The sequence below is a fragment of the Staurois parvus genome, unplaced genomic scaffold (assembly GCF_062004578.1).
Source record: "Staurois parvus isolate SC_StPar_1 unplaced genomic scaffold, SC_StPar_1.0 ptg000006l, whole genome shotgun sequence".
Taxonomy (NCBI): Eukaryota; Metazoa; Chordata; class Amphibia; order Anura; family Ranidae; genus Staurois; species Staurois parvus.
Window position 1 is genome coordinate 12,303,751 of NW_028317802.1, and position 21,997 is coordinate 12,325,747.

Genomic DNA, 21,997 nt, shown 5'->3' on the forward strand with positions numbered 1-21,997 from the left:
GGCTTGGAAGAATTCTTAAAATAATTTTAAAGTCTCACCCTGGCCAAAAAGTATGTCTATATTTTGTTACTATTGTGCAGTGAATTGTAAAGTGTGAAAAGAGATTCACGCACAAAAGAGGTTCCAGTAGAGGACAAAAACTGCGGCCTAATGTGAATGATAAATAAAACAATCTTTATTGAATTATTAAACCTATCACAAAAACATTTTCCCCTTCACCCAACACAATTAAAAATAAAATGACAATGTTGTCACTAATAATAAAAGACCAGCCCAGGCCACATGCATACCAACCATACATGCATGAACATGCTAGCATACTGTAATGAATGATAAACCAAAATTTTATGGAGTTGCCCAATACAATTGATGATACAGAAGCAACTGTGCATACACTCTGAAAAATTAGGGACTACCCCAATTTAATTGGACAACTGCATGACTAAATTCTAATAAATGGAATCGCTGTCCATGACATGCATCAATGGGGGTAGAGATCTATAATCAGTATGACATACAATGGTAGTATACTTGGATTAAATCTGTCTTCCGTAGAATGTCTATAATCATTAAATGATGGCTGATGTAATACTGTGATGATGCTGCTGGAGATAGCAAGAAGGAGCATCCTGAAGAAGCCCACGTGGCTCAGTGGGCAAGAAGTATTGATGACACAGTATCCTGACTCAGTGACTCAGTGGGTGAAACGCATTGATGTCATGGCATCAGTACATTTCCGTCCCAGGCTGTACCATGCAGCATATCCAACACGCCGCCACACACAAGGCATCTTTTTAAGGGTTTTTTTTTTTTTATCCTCAGTGAGGTCAGCGCTAGAGCCATGCATTGAAGTTCATAGCGGTCAAGCAGGATGGACCATCAGGATTATGTATATCAATGCCATTACATCCAGAGTGGTGAGCAGTATTATACCCAACTTGGGCTGTACCTACACAGGTAGCTGGTTTTGGGACCGTTTCTACTCCCGGGAAGCCCGTATACTCAGCAAGTCATAATAGCCTGCACTTTACAAATGGATGTCTTTTTGTACTGCTCCATGAATATATATCATTGCTGTTTAATTCCCATTTTGGCTGCCGTATACACCCTGTTTACTACTAACCCTACAGGGGAATCGGTCCTGCCGCTGTTTCCTCCATATCTATAGCATGACTCATGCTCTGCCTTGTCTATTTCCGTAGCTGACAGGGGGGTTGCTCTTTCTTGCTATCTACAACATCATCATCACAGTATGACATCAATCATCATTTAGTGATTATAGACATTCTGTGTAAGACCGATTTAATCCAAGTATCCTACAATTGTATGTCATGCTGATTATGGATCTCTACCCCCCATTGATGCATGTCATGGAGAGCAATACCAGTATTCGATTTATTAGCATTTAATCATGGCGTTGTCCAATTAAATTGGGGTTGTCCTTAATTTTTCAGAGTGTATGCACAGTTGCTTCTGCATCATAAATTGTATTGGGCAACTCCATAGAATTTTGGTTTATCATTCATTACGGTATGTTAACATGTCCATGCATGTGTGGTTGGTACGCATGTGGCCCGGGCTAGTCTTTTATTAATAGTGACAACATTTTTATTTTTAACTGTGTGGGATGAAGGGGAAACCGCTGTTGTGATAGTTTTGATAATTCAATAAATCTCCATGCACACTGGGTGTTTTGATAATGCTGGTAATGTTAGTTTTGTAAAGTCACGTTAAAAATGTGAGTTTTTTTAGCTTTTTTGCATTAGCGTTTAGTGGTGTTTTGCCCCGTTTAGCTGCGTTTAGCCGCGTTTGTGGTTTTTAGTGTTTTTTTTTTTCTACAAAACAAGTTAGTTTTTTTGGTAAAAAAAAGTCCAAAATTGCCGATTTTTACTGTGTTTTCGCCGCGTTTTTCAGCGTGTGAGCGGTTTTACAGCTAAAAAACTCCTCTTGAAACCCACTAATCCTGGGGGGTTTTTTCCAGCCAAAAAACGTCAATTACAGTCTGTGTGTATGGACATGCTGGGGGGTTTACTAGCTGTAGGAAAAAAATGTCAAAAGCCAAAAACAGCAGCTGTAAAAACATCCAGTGTGCATGAGGACTTCAGATTTGTTTTATTTATCATTCACTTTAGGTCGCAGTTTTTGTCCTCTATTGGAACCTCTTTTTCATGTGAATCTCTTTTCACACTTTATATTTTGTTACTAGTATCCTTTGGTTCTGAGGACACCACCCTTCACTTTAGTGGTGAGTCGGCATTTAATAATACATGTGTAATTAACCTGCAGTGGTACCTATTTGGTTTTAAATTTGAAAAATATTCACTGCACAATAACCTGATCAGTAAATAATGGATATATTATAAGAATAATAAAAAGTGCTTTATTTGAGACCTAAAGAAAAATCATTTAAAAGAGAAGTATGGGTTTGCTTTTTTTCCCCATTTATACTTACCTAGGTGGAGACAGCATTGGTCTGAAACTGCATCTTTCCCCCGCTGGCTCCAAGTGTGAGAACTCAGTGATCACATCATCGCTGATCCCCAAGTTTTCACTGTTGCTCTGTCACTGCCATCTGCTCTGCCGTCGTTTTCAACAGCAGTGACGGGAAAATTTGAAGGAGCAGCAAGGAAAACTTTTCTTGATCAAAGGAATTTTCAGACACTGTATGTGGTTATCGTTGAGAAATTACATTCCTTTTAAAATCTAATGTTAAAAGCAAAAGACCATTTTCAAGTGACTTTTATCCATTTTATCCATTCATCAAGTGTTCAAATATTTTTCATGCGACGTTTCTTACGAATATTCTTGTCCAAAAATCTACACCTGTACGGCCAGCTTAAAACTGGAGTTCAGTGGAAAGAATTCCCCCTTACATTGATGGCTAGTGAGAAGAATGCCCCTTTAAATTAATGAGGAGAGTTACCCCTCCTAAAAACAATGAAATAAATAATTGGTGTACATGATTACTTACCTGGGAAATGAGAGTATAGGCTGCACTGGTTCCACACTCTGGCTCTGTCAAATGATTTTGATCTCTTGCCTGATGGTGCATGGAAAGTTCTGCAACAATCTACCATTACTCGCTGCTCAAGGAATCCCTACCTCTTGGGGAATCCTGGACAAGAAAAGCTGCTTAACAGAAAGTAAAAAAAATCAGTCTTGCACATAGTTTATATTTTAGGCACCATAAGGTTCTCTGCATCTGCCTTCAACAGAGTTTAAAGTAAGGTTTCTTGTTTATACTATGTTGTTTCTAGAAAATACAAAATGGCAAAACTATGTTATTGTATGATATACAGTATGTGTTGTATGTGAAGGTATACAAGACATGATATAAATTACTTGCTTATTTGCAGGTGTCATTACATGGACCCATTTGTTAATGTTTTCTGTCAATAACTATTTGAGCCTAGTTGGTCTTCCCACACATTGCCTACTCCATTTAATGTACATATACCTTTATACAAAAAACTCTGTGTGTGTACGCTCTTAAGTAGTATGCAAACAAAAAAAGGCCCCCAATGCAGTGCAGTCTCTTTCATACTCATCTGACAGGTGGGGATATTGAGTGGAAGGACTTGGCTGGAATTGGGCTTTAAATTCTTTTGCCACTTGATCAGTTGGAGGCTATGACCATAAAATGACTGTACATGTACACTGTCTAGTGTCTGCTGTTAGTGGGATGATTCCCTGCCAGCTATGCTAGAGAAGGAGAAAGAAGATACATCTCAGTTGTGCATATTTCCCTTTGAGACTGTATAGAGGTGGGTGTCCTTTCTCTCCACTCAGGTCTCAAATTACACTCAGCTCCTTGCTCTATGATGTGTAGTGTGAGAAATAGCCGTACTTTGTGTTTTAGAAAACTATAGAGAACAGAGAGCTGCAGATAAAGAGTCAACTTATGTAGGAGAATTTGTTTCATCTCTGTTTATCACCTGAGGCTAGTCACTTCACTGGATATATGTAAGGGTTTATAAACACTTTAAGTGGATTTGTAGATACGGTTTACTGTCAAGAGACTGTCATTTTTGTTTTGAGTGAGCAGTGTGACAGAGTCTCTTTAATGGACACATTGTTAAACTGTCACCAGAAAGAAAACTCTGTGAAAGGAAGAAGAGGCAGGCATCTTGCTGTTGTGCTGTTATGTGAAGCTCTTTAAATGCACTTGATCTTTGCTCGCTCCTCCAGTTAACTAGAGGCTCAGAGCATGCATATGCACAAGGATGCTTTCTTTACAATAAGTACTTGTGCCTCTGAAGACAACTGCTGACTCCTTTTACAGCCAGAAGACAGTAAATTTAAATTGGGTGGTTGGTTAACGTTTCCAGAAAAGATTATGTTTGTGCTTCCTAATCTGCAGAAAAATTATCAGTTGTTAAATTCAAGTTGTACTATACTCTAATCTTTATTTTAATTGTAATATTTCATGGAAAAACTCTTTTCTTCATGCTGTAGGAAGTTGTAAACATTATCAAGTAAAATAAGTATGTGGCCCACAATCTCAAACCAGGGAAGAGCATGCCCGGGTTTGTAACAGGGCTGGGTTTACATCTCAGGAGCCTATAGGCAGAGAATTCTGAAGCACCCCACCCCCCAAAAAATACAGTAAGACTGACTTTTTTCTTTTTTGCTTGATAAAATATTTTTATATAAATATTTTTATGTGTAAAGGGGAATGCTGCAGACTTTGATGTAAAGGGGAACACTGTGGACTGTGATGTAAAGGGGAACACTGATGTGGAGGGGGTTTCTGGTCACCAGAGCCCCCCCTTTCACAAGAGTCCCCAGAGTTCCCCTTACATCAGAGTCCTCAGAGTTCTCCATGACTGCGGACATACTAGAGATGGTTAAGAGATTTCAGAGATGATTAGAGACTGCAGACATGATACTAGAGATGGTCTGAGACTGTGTACATGGTACAGGAGATGGTCAGAAACTGTGGACATGGCACAAGAGATGATCAGAGACTGCAGACATGGTGTAAGAGATGGTCAGAGACTTTGTACATGATACAAGAGATGGTTTGAGACTGTGGAGATGGCTCAAGAGATGATCAGATACTGCAGACGGCACAAGAGATGGTCAGTGACTGAGGACAGGGCACAAGTGATGGTCAGAGACTGCGGACATGGCGCAAAAGATGGTCAAAGACTGCGGACATGGCACAAGAGATGGTCAGATACCTTGGACATGGGGCAAGAGATGGTCAGAGACTGCAGGCATGATAATAAAGAAGGTCAGAGACTGGTTTTAAAGACTTGCGCAGTTTACTCACTGTGTTTGTGTCTCTCTTCTCAGTGTGGTGTGTGTCCTCTGTGGTAGTGCTGAGCTGGAGCCATGTGTTTCTGCTTTAATGTTATCCTATCAGGCTGGCGGGAGGAGACTGCATCGGAGGGCACAGTGGGACTGTGAGAAACTACCAGCAGAGGACGGAGCAGGGGATCCAGGCGGTATTGCGGCTGGAGAGAGGATCAGGGCAGGAGCTCCAGTGAAGTAGTTTCTGTCATGCCGCGCTTGGCCATGCTCCCTCCAGTCCTCCTTAGTTATTTGTAAAAGGCACCAAGCAGCACCATGACAACACTGGTTGCACGCTCCAGCCGCCCCCCCAAATGGATGTTTGGCAATGTTGTGCCCGGGCCCCTCGGGATGACTAGCCTAGCCATACATGTGTATCATTGGCTGTCCCACCCTAATGGTGGCCCTGCAGACAGGAGCCCCTCTAGAAAGGGCGCCTGTAAGCACATGCCTACAGTGCCTATTGGGAAATCCAGCCCTGGTCGGCCAGCCATTGATCATGATCTGGGCTTGCCGATCTGTTATCCCAGAGCATCGGAGTGAATCGAACCGGCACCGGAGGGAGCAGGAGCCGCATAAGCCAATGCTTCCTTTGTAGCACTGCCTTTGTCCTGAATGCAGGAGTTTTGGTGCACTTTCAGAAAGTGCACCACATCTGCAAGATATAATAGAAGATTATGGCAAAGCGCAGCTAACCCACAGGAAGGCCGCGGGTGCACTGCACCCGCAGCATGGGTAAACCAGAGCGCATCAGTGTGAAAGTGGCCTTCTAGGGGGCTCAGGACAGTAAAGGCTTGTTTACATATGTGGTTTGGGGGTGCAGTAAAATCCCACATGTTTTACCACACCCCCCCAACCTGTACCGACTACTAGTGTAGCATCAGCAGTCACAATGGCGACCCCACCCCATGCTCCAGGGGGCCTGTGCAGCCTCCCTATCACATTCTGTTTAAACTGGAACAACAGGGACAGCAGGGGTGGCATATACAGGAACCAGACCTCTCCATTTTCCTAATGCAACCCCTGAAAGTCGAATTTTCCTCCATTCCCTCTGTTCAGCGGCTGCAGGACGAAAATGGTCATTATGCCATTCAAAATAAAAAAAAATTCTAAACCATTTAATTTCATTGTGGCCCGCAATCAGTTACCAAATCACTTAAGTGGCCCTCGCTCTTCAAAAGTTTGAGCACCCTTGCCCTTATTACTTAAGTTAGAACGTTTCCCTGATTTATAGTAAACCTGAGTTTCATAAACGTTTTCCATGATCTTAAGACCATATTAAAATGGACTTATAATTCCTTTCAACTATACTACAGCCTCTTGCCTCTCTGTCTTTGCATTTCCCTCCCCAGAATCTACATTGCTGTATGTATAATGTAATACTTACAGTATGTACCTTGCAGTGGTTTCTTTCAGAAAAGGGGTGTGCATTGTTCGGGATATTCGTCATGAGAAGCTAGGAAGTTTTTTTTCTTGCCATAATGCAGCATTTTGTATTCGCAGCAACAGTGAAACTGTTTCTTTGACATTCATTCTTTTTATAAATCATTCTTTTTGTCTCCTGTATGAGTGTGAACGTTAATTTTTTTCAGGCTTTATTGCAGTTTACCTTTACTATTTTCATATTAGAAATAATTCATGTCTAGCTTGTGTTGTGCCTCTCGAAGCATACCACCATTTTTTAATCAAAGCAGCTGTCAGTTAAGGAGATGTATGTGTGTATTGGTACATAACATAGCACTACTAAAGTCAATAGTTTTCTCATTATTCATTCTATTTTGTATCACTGTGAAGGGCTTGTCATAACTTGAAGGGCAGCTGATTGGATGTCATCCTGCATCTGATGTTGGTGTTATTTAAACTGCATGTTGATGTTGTTGCAGGAAATACTGACAGGGAAATATGGAGAAGATGCAAAACTTATCTATGACCTAAAAGACCAAGGAGGAGAGCACCTGTCCCTGCGCTATGATCTTACTGTATCCTTTGTAAAAGTACAACTTTTTTTGTACCTGTTTGTACTCCCCAACATTTTAACCTTTCTCATCACTTGAATCAAACTTTGATTGGACCAGGTGTAAACTGGCGACATCCACTAAGGTGAGTGTGTTTGAGGATCATCAGATGTCTCACTATTCTACATATCTCACTATGCACATATATTTTTAGGACCACCCTTCCCTTGGTAAGGTACGCCACAAAAGGACCATGGCATGATGAAAATAGTTTGATATTTCATGCCCTAGTACAGTGGTCTGCGAACTGTGACTCTTTGCTTGCCTTTGTCTAGCCCTTGAGGAATTATTCTTTACACCGATACCGACAATGGGTCATGTTTCTTCCCCTCGGCACTAACGATGGGGCACTATTTCTCCCCCTAATGTCAAAGATGTTTCTTTGTTTACTCCCACTGGGCACAGTCTGGCCCTCTTAAAGTTTGAAGAACAATAAATTGTTTTTTTGTTTAGAAAGTTTGGAGACTCCTTTCCTGGTAGAGTAAATCGCTAACCAGCAGGGAGCTCATAGTGCCATCTTTCTGCAACTATGCTCTGCATCCACTATAGTATACATCTGGTGCACTGGATACTTTAAAACATAATAAATTAGAACTGCAACAGATAGAAGCAGACAGTCAAAAACACCTAACAACTGTTTCATTAACTCTTACACTTTCTCAAGGAAGTCAGCCAGATCTTAAAACAATGTGGGGAGAGGCACAGGATTTAGCATTTTATCTTTTGAGATACTTGTTGAGTAGACCAGCCTTTTTCAACCAGGGTGCCTTGAAATTTATTAAGGGTGCCTTGGCAAAATGCCAAAAAATTGCCCAAAAATTGTATACAAGCCAGCAGGTGGATCAAGCCTGCATTTTAGGTACACAAAGCCATAGCTTTTTCAATGTGCACCATTACAACCTTCTAGCCACCAGCGTCCTAACAACCAATCATGCCATCAGTTGATGTGGAGGATGTCAGTCGCCTGCACGGCATCCTTGTTTGTCCCTCCCCTGCCCTTATCTGTCAGTAATGGGGTTAAACTAGCTGAGTGATAGAGAGAAACTGAGGGAGAAGAAAAACACTGGAATACTATTCAGTATCAGTGTGCAAACGTGTATTTGCTTTTGGACAAACAAATATCCTCTAACATTGGGTGTCCTAGATCTGTGGATGTTACTGCGTTACGTAAAACTATTAGAATAGTTTTTTACATTTTAGAAGAGGGTACCTTGAGACTGTCCATAATTTTAAAGGATGCCTCAACATTGTTTAAAAATTAAAAGGGTGCCTTGACTGAAAAAAAGGTTGAGAAACACTGGAGTAGACTGATGAATTTTGGTCAGAGCACCATGCTATGGTGAATTGTGAACCTAAAACTCATGATCCATGATCCAGTGTGTATGAGAATCTATGGGGAGTGGGGGGACTATCGAAGCAGAATGTGACTGTTTGAAGATTCAGAATATGTTTTTGCTGTCAAAATAAAAACTATTATGATGATAAACGTTGTCTTCAAGGTACAAAAGTCTTTTGTAACATTACAGAATTTATCACGAAAAGTGGGCCAAAAGGCAGGAAGACCTTTCTTTGTTCTATATGTATGTAGTAGCACAAAAGTCTTTGTATCTGCTGTCATACATTGGTTAAAAGGGATGACACTTAGGCCTCATGGACGCTGCTGCTCCTAAATGTGAGTTTACGAGATTTTGGTGTTATTTTGCCAAAACCCCTGAACTCAACTTAATAAAAGCCTATGTGTCCATGCACACATAGGCTTTTATCAGAGTTCTGCAGCAGCAGAGTTTAGAGGCAGTTAAACGTCCCTCTCCTGAACGCAGAAGAATCACATTCAGATGTGGAACGTTTTGTCAGAAAAATGCCAATAATGCGTAAACACGCCTAAATGCTAGCTGCGTTAGCACTTGGGTGTTTATTCGTTTCAATGGCAAGTACTCTGGCCAATGAAATACTAAACGTCTAATCGCTAAACGTGTTTACATTTTTGTTGAATTTAGTGGGTTTTTTTCCAACAGTAAAGTTAACGTCTATGGCAGTTCCAGTGTACATGTAGCCTAAGGTGGTTCCACAAGTGCACAATCAGAGGTTGACATTTACAGTTGTGTTCAAAATAATAGCAGTCAGACATCACTAACCTGATCAATCACTGTTTTTAGTAGAAATTATATTTCTACATGGCAAATAATTTACTAGCAGGTGTAGTAGAGTAATAGAAATCCAACAGACCTAACAGTCATGACATGCATGCTGCTGATTCTGTGTAATTGAATCACTAATTGAAAGGGGCATGTTCAAAATAATAGCAGTGTGGAATTCTATTAGTGAAGTCATTCATTCTTTGGAAAAACAGGTGGCAATTATTGCCCTTAATTAAGGAAGGAAAGCAGCAACTGTTGTACATGCTGGTTACAGTGCATTTCTCTCTGAAATTCTGTGGAAAATGGGTCTTTCCAGACATTGTTCAGAAAAACAGTGTACCTTGATTAAAAAGTTGATTGGAGAGGGGAAAACATATAAAGAAGTGCAGAAAATGATAGGCTGCTCAGCTAAAATGATCGCAAATGCTTTAAAATGGCAACCAAAATCTGAAAGACGAAAGGAAGAAAGCGAAAAACTACCATTCGAATGGATAGAAGAATAGCCAAAATGGCAAGGACTCAGCCAACAATCAGCTCCAGGAAGATCAAAAAAGGTCTAAACTTACCTGTGAGTACTGTTACAATTAGAAGACCCCTATCTGAAGCCAAGCTATCTGCAAGAAGCCCCCGCAAAGTCCCACTGTTGAAAAAAGACGTGCTGAAGAGGTTACAATTTGCCAAAGAGCACACTGACTGGCCTAAAGAGAAATGGCGCAACATTGTGTGGACTGATGAAAGTAAGATTGTTCTTTTTGGGTCTAGTGGCCGGAGACAGTTTGTCAGACGACCCCCAAACACTGAATTCAAGCCACAGTACACTGTGAAGACAGTGAAGCATGGTTGCGCAAGCATCATGATATGGGGATGTTTCTCATACTACGGTGTTGGGCCTATTTATCGCATACCAGGGATCATGGATCAATTTGAATACATCAGAATACTTGAAGAGGTCATGCTGCCTTATGCTGAAGAGGAAATGCCCTTGAAATGGGTGTTACAACAAGACAACGACCCCAAACACACCAGTAAACGTGCAACATCTTGGTTCCAGACCAACAAGATTGACGTTATGGAGTGGCCAGCCCAATCCCTGGATCTTAATCCAATAGAAAACTTGTGGGGTGACTTCAAAAATGCAGTTTCTGAGGCAAAACCAAGAAATAGAGAAGAACTGTGGAATGTAGTCCAATCATCCTGGGCTGGAATACCTGTTCACAGGGGCCAGAAGTTGGTTGACTCCATGCAACACAGATGTACAGCAGTTCTCAGAAACAGTGCTTATACAACTAAATATTAATTAAGTGATTCAAAGGACAGCAAAATCTTCAAACATTTTTCAGTTTATATAGTGAATGTTTGAGTTTGTAAAGAAGAATACAAACACTGCTATTTTTTTGAACAGTCTAATATTCACTTTTCTTCCATTTTTTTAGAGGAACAACACAAATTTGCTATATTTTTCTTCATGTTTTGATTTGGAATAGAATGTGTAGTGTTCCCAATGCATTTGTGTGTATGGAAATAAAAGCTATTAGAAGGATTTTGAGCTTTATTCACTTTTTTCAACACACTGCTATTATTTTGAACACAACTGTATATGAGCATTTTGGTGATTCTGATATGTACAGTATGAAATGTACAGTAATATATGCATTGAAAGCAAACCTCTATACTGAAAGTATGGGTTGCAAGTACATCCTAAGCAATGAATCTGAGAAAGGGTTGTGGTCTTAACCATCTGACAGGAAGGTGTCCAGTGGTTTCAGCCACAATGACAACAACACAATGAAATCAAATAAAACACAATGAAAGCATTTATAGGTGCTGAGAAATATTGGCTATGAAGTGTTGATGATTGGAAAAATATAGTCTAATCCAATGAATTCTTTCCTACAAGTGATGGTATACTCATGTTGTGGTGTCAAGCCTTTGAAATACATTTCATTAAAGCATTATGGATAAGGGAATTTCACCCATCAATTTTGGGCAGTTGCGTGATGCCTTAAGCTCAGTTCATTATCCTATAAAATCAACAGCAATCCGTTTAAAATAAAATTGACATTGCTGAAAAATAACGTGCTTTAGGGCTTAATGAAGCTTGAGCTTATTGATGTCCTTGTTTTCTCATTTAATGCCCAACTGTAGTCCAATTTATTTTGTGTGGATAAAAAGAAGGGTTAGAACCAAAAAACATGGAAAAAGTTTTAATCCTTCGTTACTCTATCTTAAACAAACCAAAAATAAAAAGTGTTTTTTTACATTTAAACAGTGGACTAAACATTACAGGTCCAATAATGAAGGTGCTCCTTTTGGGTTACAAATTGTTTTGTACATTTTCTCACTCTTCATTGTACAAGTGAAACTCTAAAAATTAGAATGTCGTGCAAAAGTTCATTTATTTCAGTAATGCAACTTAAAAGGTGAAACTAATATATGAGATAGACTCATTACATGCAAAGTAAGATAGTTCAACCCGTGAGTTGTCTTAATTGTGATGATTATGGCTTACAGCTCATGAAAACCCCAAATCCACAATCTCAGAATATTGTGAAAAGGTGCAATATTCTCGGCTCAAAGTGTCCCACTCTAATCAGCTAATTAAGCCATAACACCTGCAAAGGGTTCCTGAGCTTTTAAATGGTCTCTCAGTCTGGTTCAGGAGGAATCACAATCATGGGAAAGACTGCTGACCTGACAGTTGTGCAGAAGACCATCATTTACACCCTCCATAAAGAGGGAAAGCCTCAAAAGGTAATTGCAAAAGAAGTTGGATGTTCCTAAAGTGCTGTATCAAAGCACATTAATAGAAAGTTATGTGGAAGGGAAAAGTGTGGAAGAAAAAGGTGCACAAGCAGCAGGGATGACCGCAGCCTGGAGAGGATTGTCAGGAAAAGGCCATTCAAAAGTGTTGGGGACTTTCACAAGGAGTGGACTGAGGCTGGAGTCAGTGCATCAAGAGCCACCACACACAGACGGATCCTGGACATGGGCTTCAAATGTCGTAATTGCTCTTGTCAAGCTGCTCCTGAACAACAAATGTCAGAAGGGTCTTACCTGGGCTAAAGAAAAACAGACCTGGTCTGTTGCTTAGTGGTCCAAAGTCCTCTTTTCTGATAAGAGCAACTTTTGCATCTCATTTGGAAACCAAGGACCCAGAGTATGGAGGAAGAATGAAGAGGCACACACTGCAAGATGTTTGGAGTCCAGTGTGAAATTTCCACAGTCTGTGTTGATTTGGGGAGCCATGTCATCTGCTGGTGTTGGTCCACTGTGCTTCATTAAGTCCAGAGTCAACGCAGCCATCTACCAGGAGATTTTGGAGCACTTCATGCTTCCTTCCGCAGACAAGCTTTATGGGGATGCTGACTTCATTTTCCAGAAGGACTTGGCACCTGCCCACACTGCCAAAAGCACCAAAACCTGGTTCAATGACCGTGGGATTACTGTGCTTGATTGGCCAGCAAACTCGCCTGACCTGGACCCCATAGAGAATCTATGGGGCATTGCCAAGAGAAAGATGAGAGACATGAGACCGAACAATACAGAAGAGCTGAAGGCCGCTATTGAAGCATCCTGGTCTTCCATAACACCAGCTGTGCCACAGGCTGATCGCTTCCATGCCACACCGCATTGAGGCAGTAATTGCTGCAAAAGGGGCCCAAACCAAGTACTGAGTACATATGCATGCTTCTACTTTTCAGAGGTCCGATATTGTTCTATGTACAATCCTTGTTTTTTGATTGCATGTAATATTCTAATTTTCTGAGATTGTGGATTTGGGGTTTTCATGAGCTGTAAGCCATAAACATCACAATTATGACAAATCGCGGCTTGAACTATCTTGCTTTGCATGTAATGAGCCTATCTCATATATTAGTTTCACCTTTTAAGTTGCATTACTGAAATAAATGAACTTTTGCACGATATTCTAATTTTTCAAGTTTCACCTGTATGGCACAGTAAAGTCTTCTTAAACACAAGGTATTCCGATGACCTATCATGTATCCCAAAAGTAAGAGGATTACTCCTCTTTACAGGACAGTAGCTAAAGTGATGCAAATCATTTTTTAATGCCCCAACAAATGCCCATCCCAAACCAGTAATGTATAGTGTAAATATATTATCATCTTATAGATTAATTTATTCCAAACTGAATACAGCTGTTTCAGGCTACTTGACCATCATCAGCGCAGTGTATATAAACCATGACTTCAGTGGAGTAGGACTCAATACGACAGTATAAGGATACATGTTATGGTGAGAAGGGACTAATGGAGCAGAATGATTTGCATGGCTCTCCCCATGGTTTGGAAATGAGAGATACATCTCCTAATTTTAGGGATATGTAATGGAATGAGATGTAAATATCTTGTTTTAGGAAAGAATTAAAATGCTTCACACTGATTTGGTTGAAGGGTTTTAACTTCTTTAGTCCCTTCTCACCAAACCCAGTATGGTTATACTGCCCCCCTCTTCCTTTCAGAGACATGTCTGTGTCATACACTCGATCTACTATGGCTAAAAAACTCCTGTACTTAGCAGAAAAATAGATTTGCAGACAATGAATGGTCTGTGTCGCAGCTGCAATTTATAGCTGTATGGAAAGGAAATGTAAGCAGCTACATACTGTATCACCACAGAAACTAACCAAGAGGCTGTATAGCTTCTACAAAGTTGATTATGTGACATGACACATAAACAATTATAGAACTGTTAGCCAATGTGCCAAAACCTAATAGTGTTTACAGCTGAACAAAATAAGATTTACTGACCTACACTTATGGATGCATCTGAAAACAGAACTGTCTATGTTATCAACAGTAATCTGCAATATTCCAACCTTTACTAGTTGGATGCTTTTAGATTGGAGAATATTTATATGGGCCATGTGCATCCCGTTTTTCTTGCTACGAGTTATAGATATGTCTATAAATATGTGTATACATAAAAACAGCTTATAAACCAGTTTAGTACATCTATTGATTATGTGTAATAGTTACTAATGATTTTTGTCTATATCGACACATGGAATAAGTCAATGATGTAGACTTTTTTTATTGCCTTGGGAAATACTTCTTTAAGAGTCATAAATTGAAGTGGTTGTGAAGCCAAAAGGTTTCCTTCTAGTTTTAGAGATTGGGGAAGGATTAGAACTGTTGGATTTTTACTATTTAGGGCTCCAATAGATATATTTACTTTCTGTCCTGCTGACAGTGATTTCACCAGAAGAGAAATGATGGAAAAATAGGCAACAGGGACATGGGCAGCAATAAAAACTGGACATAGGTTCTAGCCTTCCCCTACTCTACTAAGAAATAGCAGTTTTATATATGTTACTGTTGCAGATATCCCATTACTTTCTGCATGGTAAAATGTTAGCAGGATGGGTAGTGAGGGTAAATCTCTTTAACAGAGCCCCGGATAGCAGTAACAACCTGACAAGGGTACTAATCCTTCCCCTCTCTGACTAAAGATATCTATCCTTATCTGTCACTCAATCTTAGATTTGCAAGGCTGCCACCTGGTCGTCTGTACATATGTTCTTTAAGGTTCTTTGAGTGGCTGTGTAGGCTCTGTTGAACCACCTCTGCTAGCCTGTTGTTTTTGTGGACCTTTTTAGTCTTTGTTTACTCTGTTGCCTACCCCTCAGTTGGACTGCTTTTGAATGTCCCAAATATACCTGAATACTCATCTTATGCCCCATAATGTACAATTTAAGAAAATGGGAATTTTTTTCTTTGAGAGACTTCGACACAAGTTCCCCCTTGTGTTCCACTCCTACTGTTGCTTGCTAACAAAATTGAGGCATGCTGAAAGTTGGGGGATTGTACTGGGCTTTCATTACACTGAGGTGTTACAGCTCCTGTAGACAGCAGATTTTTCCCAATGTACTTAACCACTCCCATGTTCTGTAATGTTCTCCAAGAAAAGGATTTTATGGTAAGTCAAAAATCCTATTTTTTGCTATCACAATTTTTATTCAGCATTTTCAGTTTTTCCAATTCTGCAATGGCATTGCAGGTAAAAATTTATGAACGTTAACGTGAAAATATAAAATTCAAGTAGAAGCATCATAGTTGAACAAACAATTACAGAGTGTAAAAAAATGAGGGGGAAATTAGGTGTTGGTAGGGAAGTATTCACCTGAAGGCTCCAGAATAGGGGTCTCGTGGAGGCTCAACTGTCTCCCCTGAATACACTCCAAGAAGGTCTAACTGGACTGGAGGAAGGTAATAACAAGGGGGACAAGGTGGCCTAAACACTGCACTGTTAATATGTGTTGATCGATAAGCATGTTTTTGGATGTATCTAGATGGGGATTTCTGAACTGCACCTGACTGAATAAAATTGGTAGGGGCTCATGCCATGAAGGAGGTAAGGGGACAGAAAGGGAAAGATTTTGAGAGAGATGATGTGTGAGGTGTAAGTGGTTGGCTAAAGAGAAAGCGAGGAAAAGAAAAAAAAGGTTGTGTGGAAGAATGTTGGAGGAAGACAAATAACAGGCAAAAGTGGAGCTGAGGGACCCAGCGAATGCCAATGGAAAGTGACTGTCCATCGTCTCTTGGAGTCCTGGGGTCATGTTGCCACTCAAGACCTAGTTTAAAATTTGTGAGCCCGAGCATCAGGCTTCAGTTACACAGGACCTGACATTACATTCAGGAATTCCAAAGTGGATTTATAGCATGTCTAGTATGCCCATGTCTTATATTTGGTCAGACTGTTCTGGGCGGAGGGTATAGTTTCTTCTATCCCTCACTCTGTCTAGTCTCGTGAGCCAGTCCCTCAGAGTAAATATCTAGCCACATTAACTATATGCATGGCCAGAGACTGCATGTATTTTTTTAGTTTTTGATAGTGGTGAAGGCCTAGTATCCCTGTCAGGTTTTTACTGCTATCTGGGCTTCCATTAGAGAGACCTTCATTCATGTACTGTCACTCAGGGAAAGGTTTCTCCAGACAAAAAAGGAGTGTGAAAATCTGCCATAGGGACACTTACAGCAGTACAAAGCTGAAATAAAAATTGAAGCTAGTGGGGTTTATGTGATTATAAAATACAGTTAGGTTAAAATAGATGTTTATTATCATGTCTAGAAGTCACATTGTACAGTCCTAGGGAAACATTTAAAAAAGCTTAAGATCTCTAGACTATCAAAATATCTGGCAAAGTATATATACGTATATATTTTTACTATATATACTTCTAAGTATGTTAATGTACAAATCTAGACATTAGGTTATGTTGAAATTGCACACAAACTATTGGTTACCTATATTGCCAAAATAACTCCATATAGACAGTATAGTGATAAGATCATAGACTGAACCTGCAAATCCAAATATAAAGCACCACTTTAGAGCACAATACTCCGTGCTTTAGAATGCTTTTATCCTCGAATGTCAATGCAGGTAATTGTAATAAGATATTATTAGAAACACATCTCTACAGAGGCTGAAAACTGAATGTTCAGAAACCATATATTGTTAGCTGCTATCTAGTTATTGTCTCATATATTGTTAGACTCTTGAATAGTAGATTGTCACCAATAGAAAATGTCAAGGTACTTATGTCTGATTATTGCCAATAGCAAATAGTGTTTGTTGCTCATGTAGATTTTCACTCCAAATGATAAAAAATAGCACAATTCATACATATGTCAGTGTAGTTGTCATATGGATATATCCAAACATGCATTAAAAACACCACTCCATGTGCTTTTCTGCAAGTTTACATATATGGAAGGTCAGTGTACTTTATCATGTGTCCACCTTTTTATGCTCCAAATTGTAACGGCATTCTGGGAGGGCCAGAAGGCTAAATCATTGTGCGGGCCTTGGGTATGCCAGACAGTTAAACTAGCCTATTTCCTATTTAAGGTGGAAGTCCACCACCTATATGCAAATGTTTTTGTAAGCTGCTGCAGTTGGTGGTGGTCTTGAAATCACAAGGCTGCTTATTGTCATTCACAAACCGACACTTCCTGGAGTGTCCATCTCATGTCACCTGCAGCGCTCATTGGTTTCTTCTGCTAACTTCCATAGTGCTGCAAGATGCAACCGCCACAGTACACAATAGTGACATGGAGGTTCGGAACCAGTGGGAGCTGCATGACACAGAAATTTGACACTCCCAGAAGTGTCGTGTCCCAGCACACTTCAGGGGATGACTCTTCAACAGAGCTTTGTTTAAGTGGTGGAGGCAGTAGGAAAGGTTAGTATTTGAAATCTTCATTTTGGGTAACATGTTTGTTTTGATATTTACAGTATATTGCCAACACATTCATTGTAATGCTAGACTGCAGCATTTATATAATTTGTAATTTTATACCATAGTTTAATTTTACTGTTTTTCTTTTATATTCTGCTTTATATTATTACAACGCAAAAGCAGCATGACGTATGCTTTAGCATAATTTAGGTAAAAGTCAGTGATATCCTGCTGCTGTCTGCCTGCATTGAATTTGCTGGAGGGCGTCCGGACTGCTCCATACATATGGACGTAGCATTTGGTTGACTAATTGATGGTAGTAAACTATGATCCATTAATTATTCAGTAAAGACTCTGCTGCATCTCTGAATGTAAACTGTTTTCTTAACTCCATATAAAAAGGTGCCTTTTACTCGCTATCTGGCTATGAATAAAATTAGCCGTATCAAACGCTACCAGATTGCTAAAGTTTACAGACGTGACAATCCAGCCCTGGGGCGCTACAGAGAATTTTATCAGTGTGTAAGTAACAGTATATTCTATTTTCTAAAATGGATCAATTTTAAAAACCGTGTGCTCTCAATTCTTTGCTGCTTAGCATTCAAACATTGTACAAAGTGCACAAACACTAAGCCACTCTGTCACACAGCCTGATTTCAATTGTGATCTCGGCATCAATTGGTGACCCAATATTAGGACTTATTTATATAACTCTTTAACAAAAGAGCTATTATATAACCAAATCGTAGCTAACAAGGGAAAAACTATCACTGTTCAATTGTCAGATTTATTTCCTCAAAAAGGTTTATGTATTAGGCCCACTGTAGTTAATTCTAGTTATATAATATCACTTTTGGGTGGACTGTCACTCAACAAGGGCAAATCTGCGCAAAAATATTAGATACAGTAGTTATACAGTAAGTGGCTTCTAGTATGCCAAATGAGCCTCTGGCTTCCTATGGGCCTTGGATACTGAAGCAGTGATATCTCCTTATTGCATTGACTGATTAGCTTGGTGTTTTGGGTGTTCCCACTCACCTATGTGTGCATTCTTAAAAGAAAAAAAATGTACTAAAAATCCAACAAGGAGAGTGGAATCATATCATAATGACAACAGCAGATGTGCTGACACAGAACTTCAAGCTCAGAGATCTCATCAACAGAATTCCAAAAAATATATAAAGCATTTTTAACAGGTTTAAAGTAAAATATATTTTTTTCTTAATTAAAATAATAAACAGGTTTATAGTTACCTGTTATTGCACAGAAGAAAACAGGCAGAGGGCAAAGAATTAGTCATAAGTATTGCCTGTGGCCTCACTACAACTGATCTTTCTCCATTACTGACTTACCATACCTTGTTCTGTGTTGAGGTGGCCATATTGGTAGAGGCAGGGTTTTTCTTCCTTGTATCAAAGCCTTCAGAAAGGTGAACAGTGAGCATCACAGTAGTGGCATCTCAAAAGCTCACACCGCAAGTATACAGCTATGAGGCTGTATGCATAGGCATACTTAGGCTCATTCACAGATCATAAACTAGTCTCGGCACTAGCTCCTATACCTTTTACAATACAGGTGATAAATATGAAATCCTCTACATAAAATGAGGGCCATTACATAAATCAAAAGTCACTCGTAAAAATGGTGTACTCTGTTAAGATAACTTAAAGTGGTTCTAACGCCTAAACATTTTTTATCTTAATGCATTCCTTGCGTCATAGTAAAAAAAATGTTTAGGTAGTGGTATGCCCCCTCACCCCCCCCCACCCTTATACTTACCTGAGCCCTCACTCGATCCAATGCTGTGCCTGTCTGTAGGGGTTCTCCCCACTGTCACAGGCTTGGTTGAGAGCAGAGGGAGCCATTGGCTTCCTATTGTGGCACACGAAGAAAAGGAGAAGCCAGGAGCGTCATTGGGAGATCCCAGAAGAGAAGGTTTGGGGAAGCTCTTTGCAAATCCATCGCACAGAGCAGGTACGTTTAAACCTGGTTGTTATTAAAAAAATATTTTAAAAAATTTACAATAACTTTAAATTTAAAAGTCCCGAAATTATCCACCAAAATGTTCAACATGTACCACAACACTTGGAGGCTCACCAAAATGTGTTGACCTCTCGATCACTGGTTTGCCAAAAGGTGCTTTTCCCAAAGAGATGGATGTACCAGATCTACAGTATAATCCACCACCGCCTTCTCACTCACAAAATTATTGCAGATTTCCACTTCGCTTATTCTCCTTCTTAAAGAATGTTACTCCAACATTTCATATTCATGATATATGACTGTTGTACCATGTGCTTGTGTTAAAAAGTATCCTGTTCTCTTTGCATTCCTTCCTTTGTGGGAAATACCTGGTGATCCTTCCAGTCATACTGCTTTGCTATTTCAAGCTGACAATGGTGGGCTTGAGAGCACATCCATCCCAGCAAGGTCAGTTTTCTGGCTGTGATGGGAGCTAAGCCTGTCTGTCCTCTAATGATCAGACTTGTGCTGACATTCCCCCTGCACGGCCATTCGCTGGGAAGATCAGGGTACTGCTGTTTCTCCACCCCCAGCTTTCTAAGCCCCTTATGCAGCTGAGACTATTTGGTCACTCATTGAAAAAAAATGAAAGTATTTATTATTTTTATATATATTTTGTATGCACACACTTTTGCTTTTTTTTCTACTTTAAACATAATGGGTTGTTTTACAAGGTAAGGGTTTACATACTTTAATTCTTTGGCTCAAATTCATGGTAAAAAGAAAAGGATATCTCCATAATCTTTGCAATACTAATCATAAACTCTGTTGGTATTATACTCAAAAATCTATTAATGCATTTCACATAGAAGACGTCCCAACAGTCCTTCCGTATGCACACCAGGACTTAATTTGCTTTAAATCAGGTGGAACTACTAACATACTAACACCAATACCAAAACATAAAAATGTATGGTGTAGTATATTAAATAAGTGTGGGTTCACTGATGTGCAGTGCAAATTGAAGCCTATTTTCACATCTAATTGACAAAGTAGTTGTTCAGCACTTCAGATCAGGTTTAGATCAGGATAAGGTCAGGATTTTATCCTGTGTACAACTGAATGACATGTGCGATTAATAAGCGTTCCTATAGAAGTCAGTGGGCTTGAATTCGCACCTGAGCCAGACTATACTACTCAGAAAACTGACAGGAATCTTTTTCAATTCGCACGGAATCCATATGTGATCAAGCACAATGTTCTTTCACATGTCATGCGAATTGGATGTGGTTCAAAATGCATCTAATTCACATGACTCTTATTGAGTATAGTGCAAAATTCAATTTGCATAATTTAATACATGGCTAAAGTGATATTACAGTAGCTCACCAGATTTGCATGACTCACCTAACAAGTAAGCGAGTAAAAAATTTACGTTCCACTATGTACTTTGTCTTTAAACCCACCAATCGTCTGTAAAAAGGCTCACCAGAAAAGATTGACTCTCTTCTTTTACAAAGTTAGTCATAAACACCTTAATACACACTGTGTAAGCAAGTCACCCAATGATAGTGTACACAGGAAGCTCACCAGAAGTTTTTGCCTCATTCTGTTACAAAGTGGGTCAAAAAGCGTGTTGTAATATCACTCTATCACTCTTTTTCATCAATATCAAACTCAACTGGGATAGAACTCTTCACTTTCTCAGGTTTACAGCAGGGTAGCACTCAAAATGAAGCAAAAGCATCTCCATAGCATAAAATCCTTAAAGGAAAAAAATGTTTTTAATAAATGAGTATTACCCACATAAATTGTATTCCCCTTTAAAAATAGTATAAATTTTGTGGCACTTCCTTGTTTTCCAGGTGTCACCTCCGTTACATGTATGATGATGTCACTTCTGTTCGACGTGTTTTGCCATGTGACTTCTTTAGGATCCTGAAGAAGTCGTGACGAAACGCATCGTTGGAAGTGACATCATAACGCCTAATCTCTAGTCCCACTAATGGTTCACCATACATTTTTCTTTGAAGGTACTTTGCTTATAGACTTTTCCCCATCATATGTTAATTCTGCATTGCCCAGGTTAGGATTGGTTTACTTTACAGATGAAGTTTAATGTGTTTAAATTTTGCCTTCCCTGGTTTCTCCTTTCCTCTCTCATCAACATGCTAAGACATTTGATATAAGATCTCTCCAATTTCATTATATCCCTATTTTACACCCAGTGATGTCACCACTGGGCAGCTGTACTTTTCAATGCAAGGCAGGCAGATCATTGCTGGTGGGAGGGACAAACGGGGTGTTGTATATAGTGACCTGAAAGCATCATAGGACCCTGCTTCTGTGCTCTTTTCAAGAGCCTCCTGCCTTGATGCAAG

General features: G+C 39.6%; 1 protein-coding gene across 1 annotated transcript in view; it reads left to right on the plus strand.

Annotated features, from left to right (window-relative positions):
• LOC149474343 (histidine--tRNA ligase, cytoplasmic-like) overlaps positions 1 to 21,997 on the plus strand; it is a 155,108-nt gene that overhangs the window by 42,235 nt on the left and 90,876 nt on the right. The window contains exons 5-6 of the mRNA XM_089661077.1: positions 7,179 to 7,274; positions 18,057 to 18,176. Of these exons, the coding sequence (XP_089517203.1) occupies positions 7,179 to 7,274; positions 18,057 to 18,176 (216 nt within the window). The remainder of the gene's footprint in view (positions 1 to 7,178; positions 7,275 to 18,056; positions 18,177 to 21,997) is intronic.